The following is a 14,687-nucleotide window of genomic DNA, read 5'->3' on the forward strand; positions in this document are numbered from 1 at the left end:
TATTTGACAAACATCAAGTAAAGCAACCAGGAGCAGCAGGGACCAGGAGCAGTTCAATGAGAGCAACCAGCGCCCTCAGGGCTCTGGAATTTATTCTCTCCCCGACAGTCTCCATAATTATATCTAAATCCAGCAAAATCATGCCCCTCATAGAGTATAAGACAATTATTGAAAATGCCTGAGGACAAACTTAACATACCCACATCTAATATTTGGGATTAAAAGAAAACATATTCACATGACAGGGATTAATTAAGAAACCAAAATTCTTAATAAAGAACAATACAGAGCCTGAACTGCCAGATATAGAAGTGGCCACAAGACCAGAGGTGCAAGGAATGCTGGTTCCTTCACATTGGAAAGGCAGTCAACAGACTCGACTGAGACAGAATTTCATCTATAACCAAGATATTGCACTTTAGATGCTTTCTCTGTGGAATACATAAAAGGAAGATGTTTTAAATCTGTGATACAAGATGCAATGGATGTAGACATTTTTCCTGAACATTTTTCAGAAGTCCCTGAGAACAAATCTGGAAATGTGGACTATGTGGTTGTAAAATTATTTGTGTAAATTTAATCCAACAAAACTTTCCACAAAGGTAGATAAAAAGCACTCTGCTAATACAGGCTAAAAAAATAGAAAATATTACTGTAAACTTGGACCTAAATAACCCAGCCCTCCTGAATATTCTACTGAACTGTTTTATAGTGCTCCAAATTGTAGCATCCTTACTAACAAAGAACAGAGGTAGAAATTACTGGTCTGCTTTGCTCCCAGGGACTTGGTGCCTGAGGACTGTGCAGGATTGACCATACTCAGAGCCTGGATAATGTGTAAGAGCTGGCCCTGGTGGCAATAGAACAGGATAGATGACCTCATGCATGGGAATCTGCATTACTCAGGGGGTCAGGCCCCACACACTGTGGAAGTGGCCAATGAACAGGCAACTAGGATATAAGCATGGGAAAGCTAGCTCTGTCACTTGTCTCCTTTGGTGTGGTGTGAACAAGTATGAAACCTCCTCCACCCACATCACCCCTCTTTCCCTGCAGCAAGGGAGAGAGTTGACACTGTGATTATGAGATCAGGAGAGCTAGCCTCACCATCACCAGCTGCAATATTTGGGAGGATGCTCCCTTTACCACACCTTGGCAGCATAGTAGCAGTGGCCCTGTATTTGGGGTTGCAGGTGGACTGACACTTAGTGTGAGAGCTAGAAAACTGGTGGCATGACTGGGTCAGGGACCTTTCATTCCCAGATGATGTGATTTACATTGATCCACTACAACATATACCCCATCAAGGAACTGCTAAAATGCATGGATCTACAGGAATTCCATGACAAAGGGCAAGAATGGGAGTTATTGTGCCAAAGTAGAAGAGTCCCAATGAGTTTCTAGTGTTTGTTTGTAAAAAAAAAAAAAAAAAAAGCTAGAGATTTTACCTCATACAAGGTCAACAAGTCATTGCAGTAGAGAAATGAACACTTGCAAGTAGAGAAATGTGAACAAAATGGTACTGTGGGTACCACAACTGCAGCATTTAAACAGAGACATTTTCTTTTTAGGGGAAGAATGTTGACAGCGCAAAGGGCTTGTATGAAGGTTGAGGGAAATGTGTGAGATTTGGATGCATGACTTGAAATTCACAAACAAACAATAAAAAGGTGTTTTTATTTTTTATTTTTTTAATTGGAAACATTTTATTGATGAGACCCCACCAGCTGCACAAAGTACTCCTGGCATCAGGCACCTTCCTCCTTGGCAATGCGATCTTTCTTGAGTGTTCCCATGAATGCTTTCTTTTCCTCCATGGTCTGGAAGGGACCATGTCCGAACTTGGAGGTGGTGTCAAAGAACTTCACGTCAATCTTCTCCAGAGCCCGACGCTTGGTCTGGACCAGCAAGGACTTCCAAAGAGTAAGCACTCGCTTCTTGGTTCCCACCACACAGCCTATGAGCATGATGAAATCATTGGTCACCTCACCATAATGGACAAAGCCACCCAGTGGGTTGATGCTCTTGTCAGACAGGTAATAGTAAGCAGATGCATTGTTCTTGATCAGTTTACCGTCCTTGATGAGGTAGCCTTGACCAATCTTGTAAATCTTCTTGTTGATCTCTGTTCGGTGATGGTAGCCTTTCTGCCCAGCTCGAGCCACAGAGAAGGCTACACGGGCAGGATGCCAAGCTCCAATACAGGCAACTTTGCGCAGACCTCGGTGGGTCTTTCGGGGCAGCTTCTTTGTGTGCCGAAGACTGGTCACCCCTTTGTAGCCTTTGCCCTTTGTCACGCCGATGACGTCAATCATCTCATCCTGCCCAAACACCTGGTTCACGGGGACCTGCTGCTCCAGCCTCTCTCGGGCCCAGTCTAGCTTCTCAGCTACAGTGCCCCCATTCACCTGGATCTCCATCAAGTGTGCCTTCTTCTGGCGCAGAGGAAGCAGGTGCATCTGAGTGTGAGCAATTATGCGGATGACCTGGCAGTACTTCTTCACGCTGTTGAAGTCCTTCTCCAGTTGCTTCTTGCCAGTGTCATCTTGCCATTTCTTAAGTACTTGGTAAAAGCCTTCTTCTTAGATTTGTGACAATTCTTATAGAAATGCCTTTTACACTCATCGCTGATGTGCTCAGCAAATACAGTCTTGAAGGTCCGGAGGCCTCGTGGGGTCTCTACATATCCCACAATACCCACAACCACCATGGGTGGGGTTTCCACAATGGTCACAGCCCCCACAACTTCTTTCTTGTTCACCTTAGATCCTGGCCGGTCAACTTCCCGGACAATGTGGGTCATGCCAGCCTTGTACCCTAGAAAGGCTGTGAGGTGAACGGGCTTGGAAGGGTCATCCTTAGGGAAGCTCTTCACTTTTCCACGATGCCGGCTGCTGCGCTTCCGAGGCAAGAAGCCCAAGGACCCATGCCTAGGAGCTGAGAATTTCCTGTGAGACATCTCGCTGCCACACGCCGCAGATATAGGCACTGTGAGATTATATTTAATGTGTATTTCCAATCGGTGTTGCAGGCCCACAGTTTCTCCCTGCTCATCAAATGACATTGGGGACAAATTCAATGCAGAGGGAAAAACTGCTAGAAAAAAATGAAATCATCAATTCATGCTTCATAAATTCACAAGCACCAGCAAACTAAATTGAGAACTACAAAATTTGATATCCAGAGTAAATTGAGAATGGATGTAGAGTCATCAAGTTAGTAGGATCCAGAAAGTACTCCCTGAGAGGCAGATTAAGTATCCCTGAGGGCATCCAAAAGAGTGTCATGAAAAATCTCCTTGTAGAATGCACAAGGGCAATAAAATGACAGAAAAATGGAGAAAGAATCACACACACAAACACACAAACACACATGCACGCACACACACACACACACACACACACACACAGCTACACCCATTGTCTGGATGAAGCAAACTTCACCAAAGTCCAATGTGCAAGCAAGCTTCAACAAATTCACTCACACACATAGATACAGACATACAAACATACATACATACATACATACATACATACATACACACACACATACATATATAGATTCAAAACAATCACTTTTTGCGTAGACCTAGCAAAGCTTCACACAATTTATATACATGCATCTGCACTCATGTTTGGTAGATAGAGCAAACTCAATGATCTGGGTCAAACAACATTATTTCCATGACCCCTGCCCTCTCACACAGAGTTTTCATATCCCAACAAAATCTTTCAGTATTATGGAAATTATAATGTGAATACATTTCATTTTATAACCTAATGAGTGATTATGGAAAAAAGAGTATGCTCCCTAACAACTTGACATGAAAAAGCATTATGTACTACAGGTAGAAAAACAAATTATTCACCATAATACACATGCATGCATAACTAAGCAACTTTTTATAAATTAACAAAGTATAAGCAGGCTACAAAAGTTTGCCAGCCAGGTTTCCTTAGTAATCTTATAAAAGTCTTAAAAGAATAAAAAAAATTAAACTTTTGTATAGAAAAAAATCAGTCACTTCTGCTTTATATCCTCAGAATCCATATCTACTCATCAGTACAACAAGCCAAAGGTCGATCAATAACAGCATGAAGTCTGAAGGACACATAGTCTTCTGTGCTCCTCTAAGCTCCCTATTTCATGTCTTTCCTGTACAAGATCAAAATTATTTTTAAATTATCCCTTAAAATAATAGCACATATTTATAAAATATCTGAAAACCATCTACCCAAATGTAAGAGATTAGAACAACAGTCTAGTTAAAATTGCTTCCTGCTCAATTGGAGTGGAAATTTTCTGTATGGGGCCCAAAAGGAAATTGAAAAAATGGTAAGTTAATATAAAACTACTTAGCTTTACTTATTTGTCATTCAGTCATAAGGTGTTAAGAAATTGCATTAATTGAAGTCCTGACTGGAAGACTCTGAAAGGCTGGATGAGCCAAGGTCATCAGATTTTAGCGTCCCTTTGGGAAGCTGTTCACAAAGCAAGTCACTGGAAATAACATCACTGGAGGCAGAATCATGCAGGGACCTGGAGCAGCAGATCATCATACCATCTCCAAGGATAAATCCTGTCCCATCTTCCTTCTTGAGGTTTCATTCTCTGATATGTAAACTTCACAACCAAAGTTTAGTTGTATAAAGGTATTCGCATGGAATGGGCAGGCTTCACAGGTCAGCTAAGGATGAACATTTTGCTCCTTGTTTCAGTGGGCAAAGGACTTGTTTATAAGGTAGTTTGATCATATAAGTAAATTGTAGTATAAATCTTCATTAATGTTTTATAAAAGGATGAATTGATGAATCTTGAGGACACTGTGGGCAACATGATCCATTGCCGTTTTATATAAGAAGTTCTGAAAAGAGGTATTTTTAGGTCTTAGCCAGTTTCATATAGGTGAATCAGCAAAGCATGTTACCTGTACTGTTTGTTCTTCTAAATTTTTTTTCTTTCTGTTTGCAGCCATGGTTTTCAGAAGGTCTTACCCTCATCCATACATATTTCTACTCCTAGAGAACCCACAATACCCCACCACAGCTTTAAATCCATTAATTTTTAACATATAATTACATGAACTATTAGTTTTTTTCTGGGTCTGAGTTGCCACACTTAGCATGATGTTCTTTTTCTGGTTCTATTCATTTACCTGAAATATTCGTGATTTCATTTTATTTCTTTTATTTAATTTTCTCTTTATATACATGTTTTATAATAAGGACAGCACTTGTATTGATTTGATCAGTTTCTATACAGAATGCAGAAAACACATATTAAAATCATGTAGAAGGAAATAAAAAGTGTCAGTGATTGGTGTACACTTGAATGTGAGATTGACTCTCAGTCTCAGATTCTAATAGCCATCGCCAGCACAGGCCTTAGAGAAATTTCAAATTTTTTCCCATTTCTCAGATTCCCCTCTGGAAACCCATGACCCTATCTCCCTTCCCTGGTTCTATATGTGTGCTCTCTCCCCACAAAACTATTCTGTCCTGACTCCCCGCCATGGCTTTCCCCTAAACTGAGGCATAAAAGTCTTCAAAGGAGCAAGAGCCTTTTCTCCCACCAATGCCCTAAAAGGACATCCTCTCCTAGATATATGGTTGGAGACATGGGTCACTCTATGTGTACTCTTTGGTTGGTTATTTAGTCCTTGGGAGTTCTGGGGAGTCTTTTTGGTTAATTCTGCTTCACTTCCTGTATAGTTGCAAAACCCTTCAGCTCTTTCAGTCCTTTTTCTAACACCTCAATTGGGGACCCCATTACTACAATTGTTTGGCTGCTAGCCTCTACCTGTGTATTTGTTAGGCGCTGGCAGAGTCACTCAGGAGACAGCAATATCAGGTATCTGTCACCATGCACTTCTTGGCATCCACAAAACTGTCTAGGTATGGTGACTGCATATGGAATGGATCCCATGGTTAACAGTTTCTAGATGGCCTTTCCTTCAGTCCCTTCTCTACCATTTTATGTTGCTGTATTTCATCCCATGAGTATTCTCTTTCCCATTCTAAGAAGGACTGAAGCATTAACATTTTGATTTCCCTTCTTCTTGAGCTTCATATGGTCTGTAGAATGTTTCTTGGGTATTCTGAGATTTTGGGCAAATATCCACTCATCAATGAGTGCACACCATGTGTGTTCTTTTTGTGACTGTTTTAAGCTCACTCAGGATGATATTTTCTAGCTAAATTGATTTGCCAAGAATTTAATGTTGCCATTGTTTTAATAGTGGAGTGAACATTGTTTAAATGTACCATATTTTCCTTGTCCATTCCTCTGTGGAAAAAAAAAACATCTCTGTTCTTTCAGCTTCTGGTTATTAAAATAAGGCTGCTATGAAAATAGTGGAGCATGTGCTCTTGTTATATATTGGAACATCATTTGGGTATATGCAGAGGAATGATATAGCTGGGTCTTAGAATAGTACTATGTTCCATTTTCTGAGGAATCACTAGACTGACTTATAGAGTGGTACTAACAGGATGCAATAACATCAAAACTGGAGGAGTGTTCCTTTTTTTCCATATCCTCAACTGCATCTGCTGTAACCTGAGATTCTGAACTTAGCCAGTCTGACTGTTGTAAGGTGGAATCTCTGTGTGGTTTTGATTTGCATTTTCCTGATGACTAAGAATGTTGACATCTCTTTAGGAGCTGCAGGGCTATTCAATATTCCTCAGTTGACATTTTTTTAATTAGCTCTGAACATAATTTTAATAGGGTTATTTGATTCTTGGGAAGTCAAACTTCTTTAGCTCTTTTATATATTGGATATTAGTGCTTTATCAGATATAGGCTTGGTGAAGCTATTTTCCCAATCAGTTGTTTGCTGTTTTGTACTATTGACAGTGTCTTTTGTCTTACAGAAGCTTTGCAATTTTTGAGACCCCATTTGTTGACTCTTGATCTTAGAGCATACGTCAATGGTGTTATGTACAGGAAAACTTCCCACATGCTCATGTGGCCAAGTCTCTCCCCAACAATCTCTTCTATTTGTTTCAGTGTATTTCTCTTTATATGGAGGTCCTTCATGTTCTTTAACTTGAGCATTGCACAAGGAAACAAGAATGGGTCAATTTGCATGTTTCTACATGGAGAACACTGACAACATGTTGAACCACAACAATTTGTTGAAAATGCTGGTTTTTCCACTGCATGGTTTTAGCTACTTTGTCAAAGATCCCGTGACCATAGGTCTATGAGTTTTTTCCTGCATCTTCAATTCTATTATGTTGATATACTTTCCTGTCTCTGTACAAATACCATATAGTTTTTATCACTATTGCTCTGTAAAACAGCTTAAGTTCAGGGATGGTGATTAGTAGAGACAATCTTATATAGCTGAGAATAGTTTTGGTATACTGGGTTTTGGGATATTTCAAAGGAATTTGCAAATTGCTTTTTCTAATTCTATGAAGATTTGACTAGGAATTTTGATGGGGATTGCATTGATCTATAGATTACAGACAGGCTTTTTTTTTATTATATTAAACCTGCCAAACCATGAGCATGGGTGCTGTCATCCAACACCTTCAATTTCTTATTAAAGAGACTTGAAAGCTCTTTCCCTTGCTTAGCTATAATCACACCAAGGTATGTTATATTATTGGTGACTATTGTGAAGGGTATAATTTCCCTAATTTCTTTCTCAACCTGTGTATGTTTTGAGTAGAGGAAGGCTACTGCTTTGAGTTAATTTTACATCAAACCACATTGTAGAAGTTGTTTATCAGCTGCAGAAGTTCTCTAGTGGATTTTTTTTGTAGTCACTTAAGAATACTATCCTATCATATACATATAGTGATTATTTTGAATTTTTCCTTTCCAATTTGTATCCCTTTGACCTATTTGTGTTGTTTAATTGCTCTGATTAGGAATTTGAATACTATATTCAACAGGTAGGGGGAGAGTAAGCAGCCTTCTCTAGTCCCTGACTTTAATGAGATTGCTACAAATTTCTGTGCATTTTGTTTGATGTTGACTTCTGGTTTGCTGTATATTATTTTAGTATATTTAGATGTGGGCCTTGAATTCCTGATTCTTCCATGTCTTTTAACATGAAAGGGTTTTGGATTATGTCAAATGCTTTCTTAGAATCTAATGGGGTTGTTTTAACATGTGGGTTTTTTCTTTGAGTTTGTTTATATAACGGATCATGTTGATGGATTTACATATATTGAACCACACCTACATCACTGGAATTAAACCCTCTTGATCATGATTGATGATTGTTTTCATATGTTATTGGATTTGGTTTGCAAGGATTTTATAATTATTTTTCATTTATCTTTGTAAAGAAATAGGTTGGAATTTCTCTTTCTATGTTGTGACTTTGTGTGACTTAGATATAAGCATAATTTTGTCTTCATAGAATGAATTGGAATGGTGGTCTTTCTGTTTCTATTTTGTGGAATAGTTTGAAGAATATTGGTATTAGATCTTCTTCAGAGTTCTAATAGAATTCTGCACTAAACCTATTTGTCATGGGTATTTCTTGTTGGGAAACTATTAATGACTTTTCCTATTTCCATAGGGCATATGAGCCTGTTCACATGATTTATCTCATCCTGCTTTGACTTTGGTAATTGATATTTCTCTAGAAACTTGTCCATTTCATCCAGATTTTTCAGTTTTGTTGACTATAGGCTTACATCTGAGGATCTGATGATTTTTTGAGTGACCTCATTTACTGTTTTATGTCTCCCTTTTCATTTCTGATTATGTCAATTTCGATACTATTCCTGTGTTTTCTGATAGTTTGTCTAAGGCACTATCTATCTTCTTGATTTTCTCAATGAACCAGCTCCAGGTTTTGTTAGTTATTTATGTACTTCTTTATGTTTTGGTATTTTAGATTTCCGCTCTGAGTTTGATCATTTCCTGATATTTATTCCTCTTGAGTGTATTTATTTCTCTTTGTTAAAAAGCTTTCAATTGTGCTGTCAAGTTGTTACTGTATCCTCTCTAAGTTTCTCTTTGGAATCACTGAAAGCTATGAGTGTTTTTCTTAACACTGCTTTCACCATGTCCCATAAGTTTTGGTATATTGTTCCTTTATTTTCATTCAATTCTAAAATATATGTACCATCTTTCTTTATTTCTTTCTTGACCAAATTATAACTGAGTAGAGCTCAATGTATAAGTAAGATTTCTTTCATTTTTGTTATTAATTAAGATGAGCCTCAGTCTGTGTTGATCTGATAGGATATAGGGAATTAAGTCAATCTTCTTGTATCCATTAAGTCCTGTTTTGTGACTACAAATTTGTTCAATTTTGGGGACGGTATCATGAAGTGCTGAGAAGAAGCTATATGCATTTTTTAAAAGATGAAATGTTCTATAGATATCTGTTAAATCCATTTGGTTCATAACTTGTTAGTTTCACCGTGTCTCTGTTTATTTTCAATTTTCATGATCTGTACATTACTGAAAGTGGGGTGCTGAAGTCTCCCACTATTATTGTGTGCGGAGCAATGTGTGCTTGGAATTTTAGTTTCTTTTCTTGAATATGTATGTCCTTGTTTTGGGACATAAATGTTCATATTTGAGAGTTCATTTTGGTAGGTTTTTTCTTTCTTGAGAATTTATTGGCCTTACCTTTTTTTTGATAACTTTTGTTTGAACTTTTATTTGATTAAATATTAAAATGGCTGCTCAAGGATGTTTCTTTGCACCATTTGCTTGGAAATACGTTCCAGACTTTTACTCTGAGATAGGACTTGTCATTTTCACTGAGGTATCTTTCCTTCATGCAGCAAGACACTGGGTCCTGTTTGTATATCTAGCCAGTTAGTTTATGTCTTTTTATTGGCGAAATGATTCCACTGATGTAGAGAGATAATTGGAACCAAGGATTGTTGTATCCTGATATTTTTGTTGTTATAGGTAGAAATATATTTGTGTGACTAAATTTTTTGGGTTTTTTGAAAGAATATTGTTTTCTTGGCTTTTCCAGTTCGTAGTTTTCCACCTTGTGATGGAGTGTTTCATCTATTATCCTTTGTAGTCCTGGATTTGGGGGAAAATGTTGTGCAAATTTGTTTATGTCATGGAATATTTTATTTCCTTCATGTATCTTAACTAAGACTTTTGCTAGCTCTAGAAGCCTGGGCTGGCATTCGTGTTCTCTTTGGGTCTTTATGTAGGGTTTGTATGATATTTACCAAGAATCTTCTGGCTTTTAGAGTCTGTGCTGAGAAATCTAGTGTAATTCTAATTGGTTTTCCTTTATATGTTACTTGACCCTTTTCCCACACTGCTTTTAATATTCTTTCATTGTTTTGTGCATTTTGTGTTTTGATTTTTACATGACAGAAGGAGTTTCATTTTATGCCCAGTGTATTTGGAGTTCTGTAGGCTTATTGTATGTTCATTGGCTTCTCTTTTCTTTAGGTTAGGGAAGTTTTCTTCTATAATTTTGTAAAAGATATTTACTGACCCTTTAAGTTGGAATTCTTTGCTCTCTTCTATACCTATTATCTTTGATTTGGTCTTCACATTGTGTCCTGGATTTCCTGAATGCTTTGAATTCAGAGCGTTTTTGCTTTTGCATTTTCTTTGACTATTGTGTCAATATTTGTTATGATATCTTCTCCCCCTGAGATTCTATCTTCATCTTTTTTTTTCTCTTGGCTTGCATAAAGACTCCTGACCTTTTTCATGTTATGTATCTCTACAGGGTTGTTCCTCTTTGTGATTTCTTTATTATTTCTATCTCTATTTTAAGATCCAGTATGTTTTTGTTCAATTCCTTCTGCTGTTTGGTTGAGTGTTCCTGTAACTCTTTATGGGATTGTTGTGCTTCTTCTGTAAGGGATTATACCTGTTTATCAGTGGTCTCCTGTATTTCTTTGAGGAAGTTATTTAAGTTCACTGTAAAGTCCTCTTTCACCATTACGAGATATGATTTTAAATCTAAATCTTTCCCTTACTGTGTGTTGGAATATCCAGTACTTGCTGTTGTGGGAAAACTCTCCACTGATAATGCCAAGTAGTCTTGGTGTCTGTTGCTTATGCTATTGCCCTGGACTCTTGACATCTGGGTATCTCTGATGTTATTTCACCTTGCCCTGTCTGACTGGAGCTTATCCCTTCTGTGGATCTGTGAGCCTGTGTTCTTAGAAGTGAGAGCACTTCTAGAAGACCAGCACTTCTCTGCAGATTTTAGATCTGGAAAGTTGTGACAGCTTTAGCTCTGGGCAACATTGAATACAAGGAGGACTGTTCCTCTCTCAGGCCACCCAGATTCTCTTGTATTCTGCATGCTCCTGGAAGATGTCTCCTTGGACAGTCAGTGGAGGAAAAGTGGGGCCCTACCTGTGGGCTTAATTGTTAGAGCACCCCTGGGAAACCAGGACACTATGGATAGGTTTTGGGTCTGGAGTGCTGTGGGATAGCCCCAGCACTGGATGCAAATGGACACCGTAAGTGTCTCATCCGAGTCTGCTCCATGGTTCCTGTGCCCTCTGAACTCCTGACAGTACTCTCTGTTGTCAAATAGAAGGATTTATTGGTAAATATGTTATAAAATATGATACTCAAAACAGTGAACTCTAAACTTTATATCTCAAGACGTGATCAAATTTGTAAAGTCTATTGCTGTAAAGATGAAGACCCAAAAAAAGACATCAGATACAGCATGCAGATAGAACAGTAAAATATCAAATATGTGTGCATGTAAATTGCTACTGATCTGTGATCTATGTGTACTGAGCACCTCCTGCAGGTCATCAGTATCTGAACTGGAGGTTATTGTCTATTCTCACAATAAAGACTTCTCACTGTGCTGCTGTACAGTAATACAAGGCTGTGTCCTCAGTTTTCAGGTTGTCCATTTGCAAGTAGACCATACTTTGTGAATCATCTCTGGAGATGGTGAATCTGCCTTTCACGGAATCAGCATAAAAGGTTGCATAATTATAACTCTTAATGCTTATGCCAGCAACAAATTCCAGACCCTTTCCTGGAGACTGGCGGACCCAGCTCATATCATAGGTATTGAAGGTGAATCCAGAGGCAGCACATGAGAGTTTCAATGACCCTTTAGGCTGCACCAATCCTCCACCAGACTCAACAAGATGCACCTCACACTGCACACCTGTAAACAGAAAGTATACAGATCAAAAAAAAAGGAAAAAAAAACTGTCACACATGCTCACTGTCATTCTCACATATGAAAACTCATGCACTATTGTTTGTTACCCATATTTACCTTGAAAAAGAGCAATCATGAAAACCAACTTCAACAACATTATGCTTAATGTTCTGTTGTCAGTGCTGAGTGGGAAAACAGGGCTTGAGGTTTCTGCCTGAATTTCAGGGTCAGCGCTAGGCAGGTTTTAATGAACAGGGGAGGAACTTATTTGCATATATTTCTGCTATATCTTTTGTCTGCTGCATGTGCCATAGAGATTGCAATAAATAGTGCAAATGTCTGAGAGAAAATGAAGTATCATACCATATTTCATTAAAATATTCTTTATGTGTTATGAATAATATTTCTACAGCTTTAATTTGCATTTGTCCTTTTTAAAAATTAATTTAATTTTGAAATTTTATGTTCAGTTTTACTTGGCCTATAGATGTATTTCATATTTCTTAGAGGAGACTTAGAGTGGCAGAGATTTGCACGCTTTCACATGGATAATGGGAATTGAACATGTGTCCTCTGGAAGGCTAACTAGTACTCTAACCACTCAGCAATCTGCCCAGTCACAGTTTTATGTAATTTTTACATGCCCACTTTACTGTTTATCATACCAGGTATTTATGATGAATTCATTGAAGTTTATGGAATGAAAATTACAATTTGATAATTTTAGGGAAATGAATATAAAGACCAATGAATAATGGATTACACAATAAACTAAAGTAGCAAAACTGAGCTTCAGACATAGGATGGTGGGAGGGCATAATATGAAGAAGGCCTTAAGTTTTATATTAATAACTGAAAAGGCAATGTATATTAAATAAACTGTACTAACATAAGGGATTATTATTTGATCTAGAATGACATATTAAACTTTGTTCATACATATATGGAGTATTTTTCTTTGGTCTGTATTAAGTAACATACTTGAGGTACATGCTATTTTAAATGTCTTCAATTAAGTATATATTCTTTTGCTGGAATTAGAATAGGAAACAGAACATTCTTTACAGGGTATACAGGCTCATGATTATAGGACCTCTACTCTCTCCAATTCCTCTAAGGATTTGATGGTTGTGGAACCTCTCTCAATTCTAGCACCATAGAAATAGTTATACTGGTATTATAAAGAAGAATTTGGGACTAATTGTTTAAATTTTAAATTAATTCTACCATTAGAAAAACTGAGTTTGTTATGGCTAAGAGGTTTAATGTACAGTGACCTTATTTTTTTCGGCATTTGCAGGAAAACAAATTTCATTTAAAACATCAAAACCTATTAAACTGTTGCTCTGAAGTCATTTCTACTGTGGCTTCTTTGATTATATTTCTCTTACAGGTTTTGTTAACTGAGTTATATGTGCCTACATGAAAGGAGTAAGTTCTGCTTGGAAACAGTAATCATCTTTGCTGTACCTACTTTGCACCTGTTTTTAGGGTCCTGAATGGCTGAGAAATGGAAATCCCCCATTAATGTTCCTCCTCGTGCATCAAGACTGATCTGTTATGAATATTTGTTTCTAATCCAGAATCTGGAGGGTGGGCAGAAGTCATCCTGTACTAGAATATAGATATTGTAATTCTCCTGTATGGCTTCTTTTGAGCTCTGCGCCCATCTTCACACAACCATGTCATCATCTGAATGGATTTCTTCTCGAAAAATTGTTGGACAATACTTATAAAAATCTGGACATATTTGTACTCTAGTAATGATCCTTGTAGTTGCATAACCACTGGAATAAAAATGAATGCACATAATGAACATAGGACACAAGTCAAAAGACACCAGTGTAAAAACATAATCCACAATGGCCACGGCAAAATGACATCACCACTGTACAGTTATCCTATGACAGCAAGACCTCAATATTTCCATGCATTGAAACACAGGTAAATGACCTTAAAACTAAGTTTTTGAAGATGGTTCCGAACCTTTAATAGTTTCTTAAGGAAGAAATGGAAATAACAAAAATGGGGAAAACTAATAAGTTCTGTAAAGCATTAAAAAATGCACAAAAAAGGGGAGGGGGACAAACAGGTGAAGAAATTTTCAAGATTTGTCAATTGAAATAGAAGTAGTAATGAAAACACAAATTCGGGAAATTCTGAAAATGGTAAACAAAGTAAGTGGACAGGAAGTACAAATACAAATATTAAAAAAAGAATACCAGCAGGATAAAATTAATAATCATGATATAATATAAATAGAAGGAAGAGCACATTCCTAGCTCAGAGGTCCAGAAATTATTTTCAACAACATCATGAATGAACTAGAACTAGAAGATGAAGCCTTCTTTAATCAGAATAATGAGATACTTATAAATGAACAGAAAACTTAGAGAAATGGAAATAAAGTGTATCAGGAAGTAATTGCCTCTGCCTAGTAATAATCAAACCCTAAATGAGAAGAATGAAGATAGAATATCAAGGATGCAAGGGGGGAAACAAAAAGTAAGATATAAAGAAAGACTTATGAAAATTATTCCTACTTGTCAACAAATAACCTGAAAGACAGAAAGGCTTGACAAAT

General features: G+C 37.5%; 1 protein-coding gene and 1 gene segment (V, D, J or C); both read right to left on the bottom strand.

Annotated features, from left to right (window-relative positions):
* Positions 1 to 1,686: 1,686 nt before the first annotated feature.
* On the bottom strand, positions 1,687 to 2,979 carry LOC116905432 (60S ribosomal protein L3-like). The gene is given in 2 exon segments (XM_032908378.1): positions 1,687 to 2,560; positions 2,563 to 2,979. Coding segments are annotated over 2 exon segments (1,209 nt in total). The 5' UTR covers positions 2,960 to 2,979; the 3' UTR covers positions 1,687 to 1,748.
* An 8,807-nt stretch (positions 2,980 to 11,786) lies between these two features.
* On the bottom strand, positions 11,787 to 12,278 carry LOC116906250. The segment is given in 2 exon segments: positions 11,787 to 12,106; positions 12,221 to 12,278. Coding segments are annotated over 2 exon segments (360 nt in total).
* Between the last annotated feature and the right edge of the window lie 2,409 nt (positions 12,279 to 14,687).

Source organism: Rattus rattus, chromosome 7 (assembly GCF_011064425.1).
Source record: "Rattus rattus isolate New Zealand chromosome 7, Rrattus_CSIRO_v1, whole genome shotgun sequence".
Lineage (NCBI taxonomy): Eukaryota > Metazoa > Chordata > Mammalia > Rodentia > Muridae > Rattus > Rattus rattus.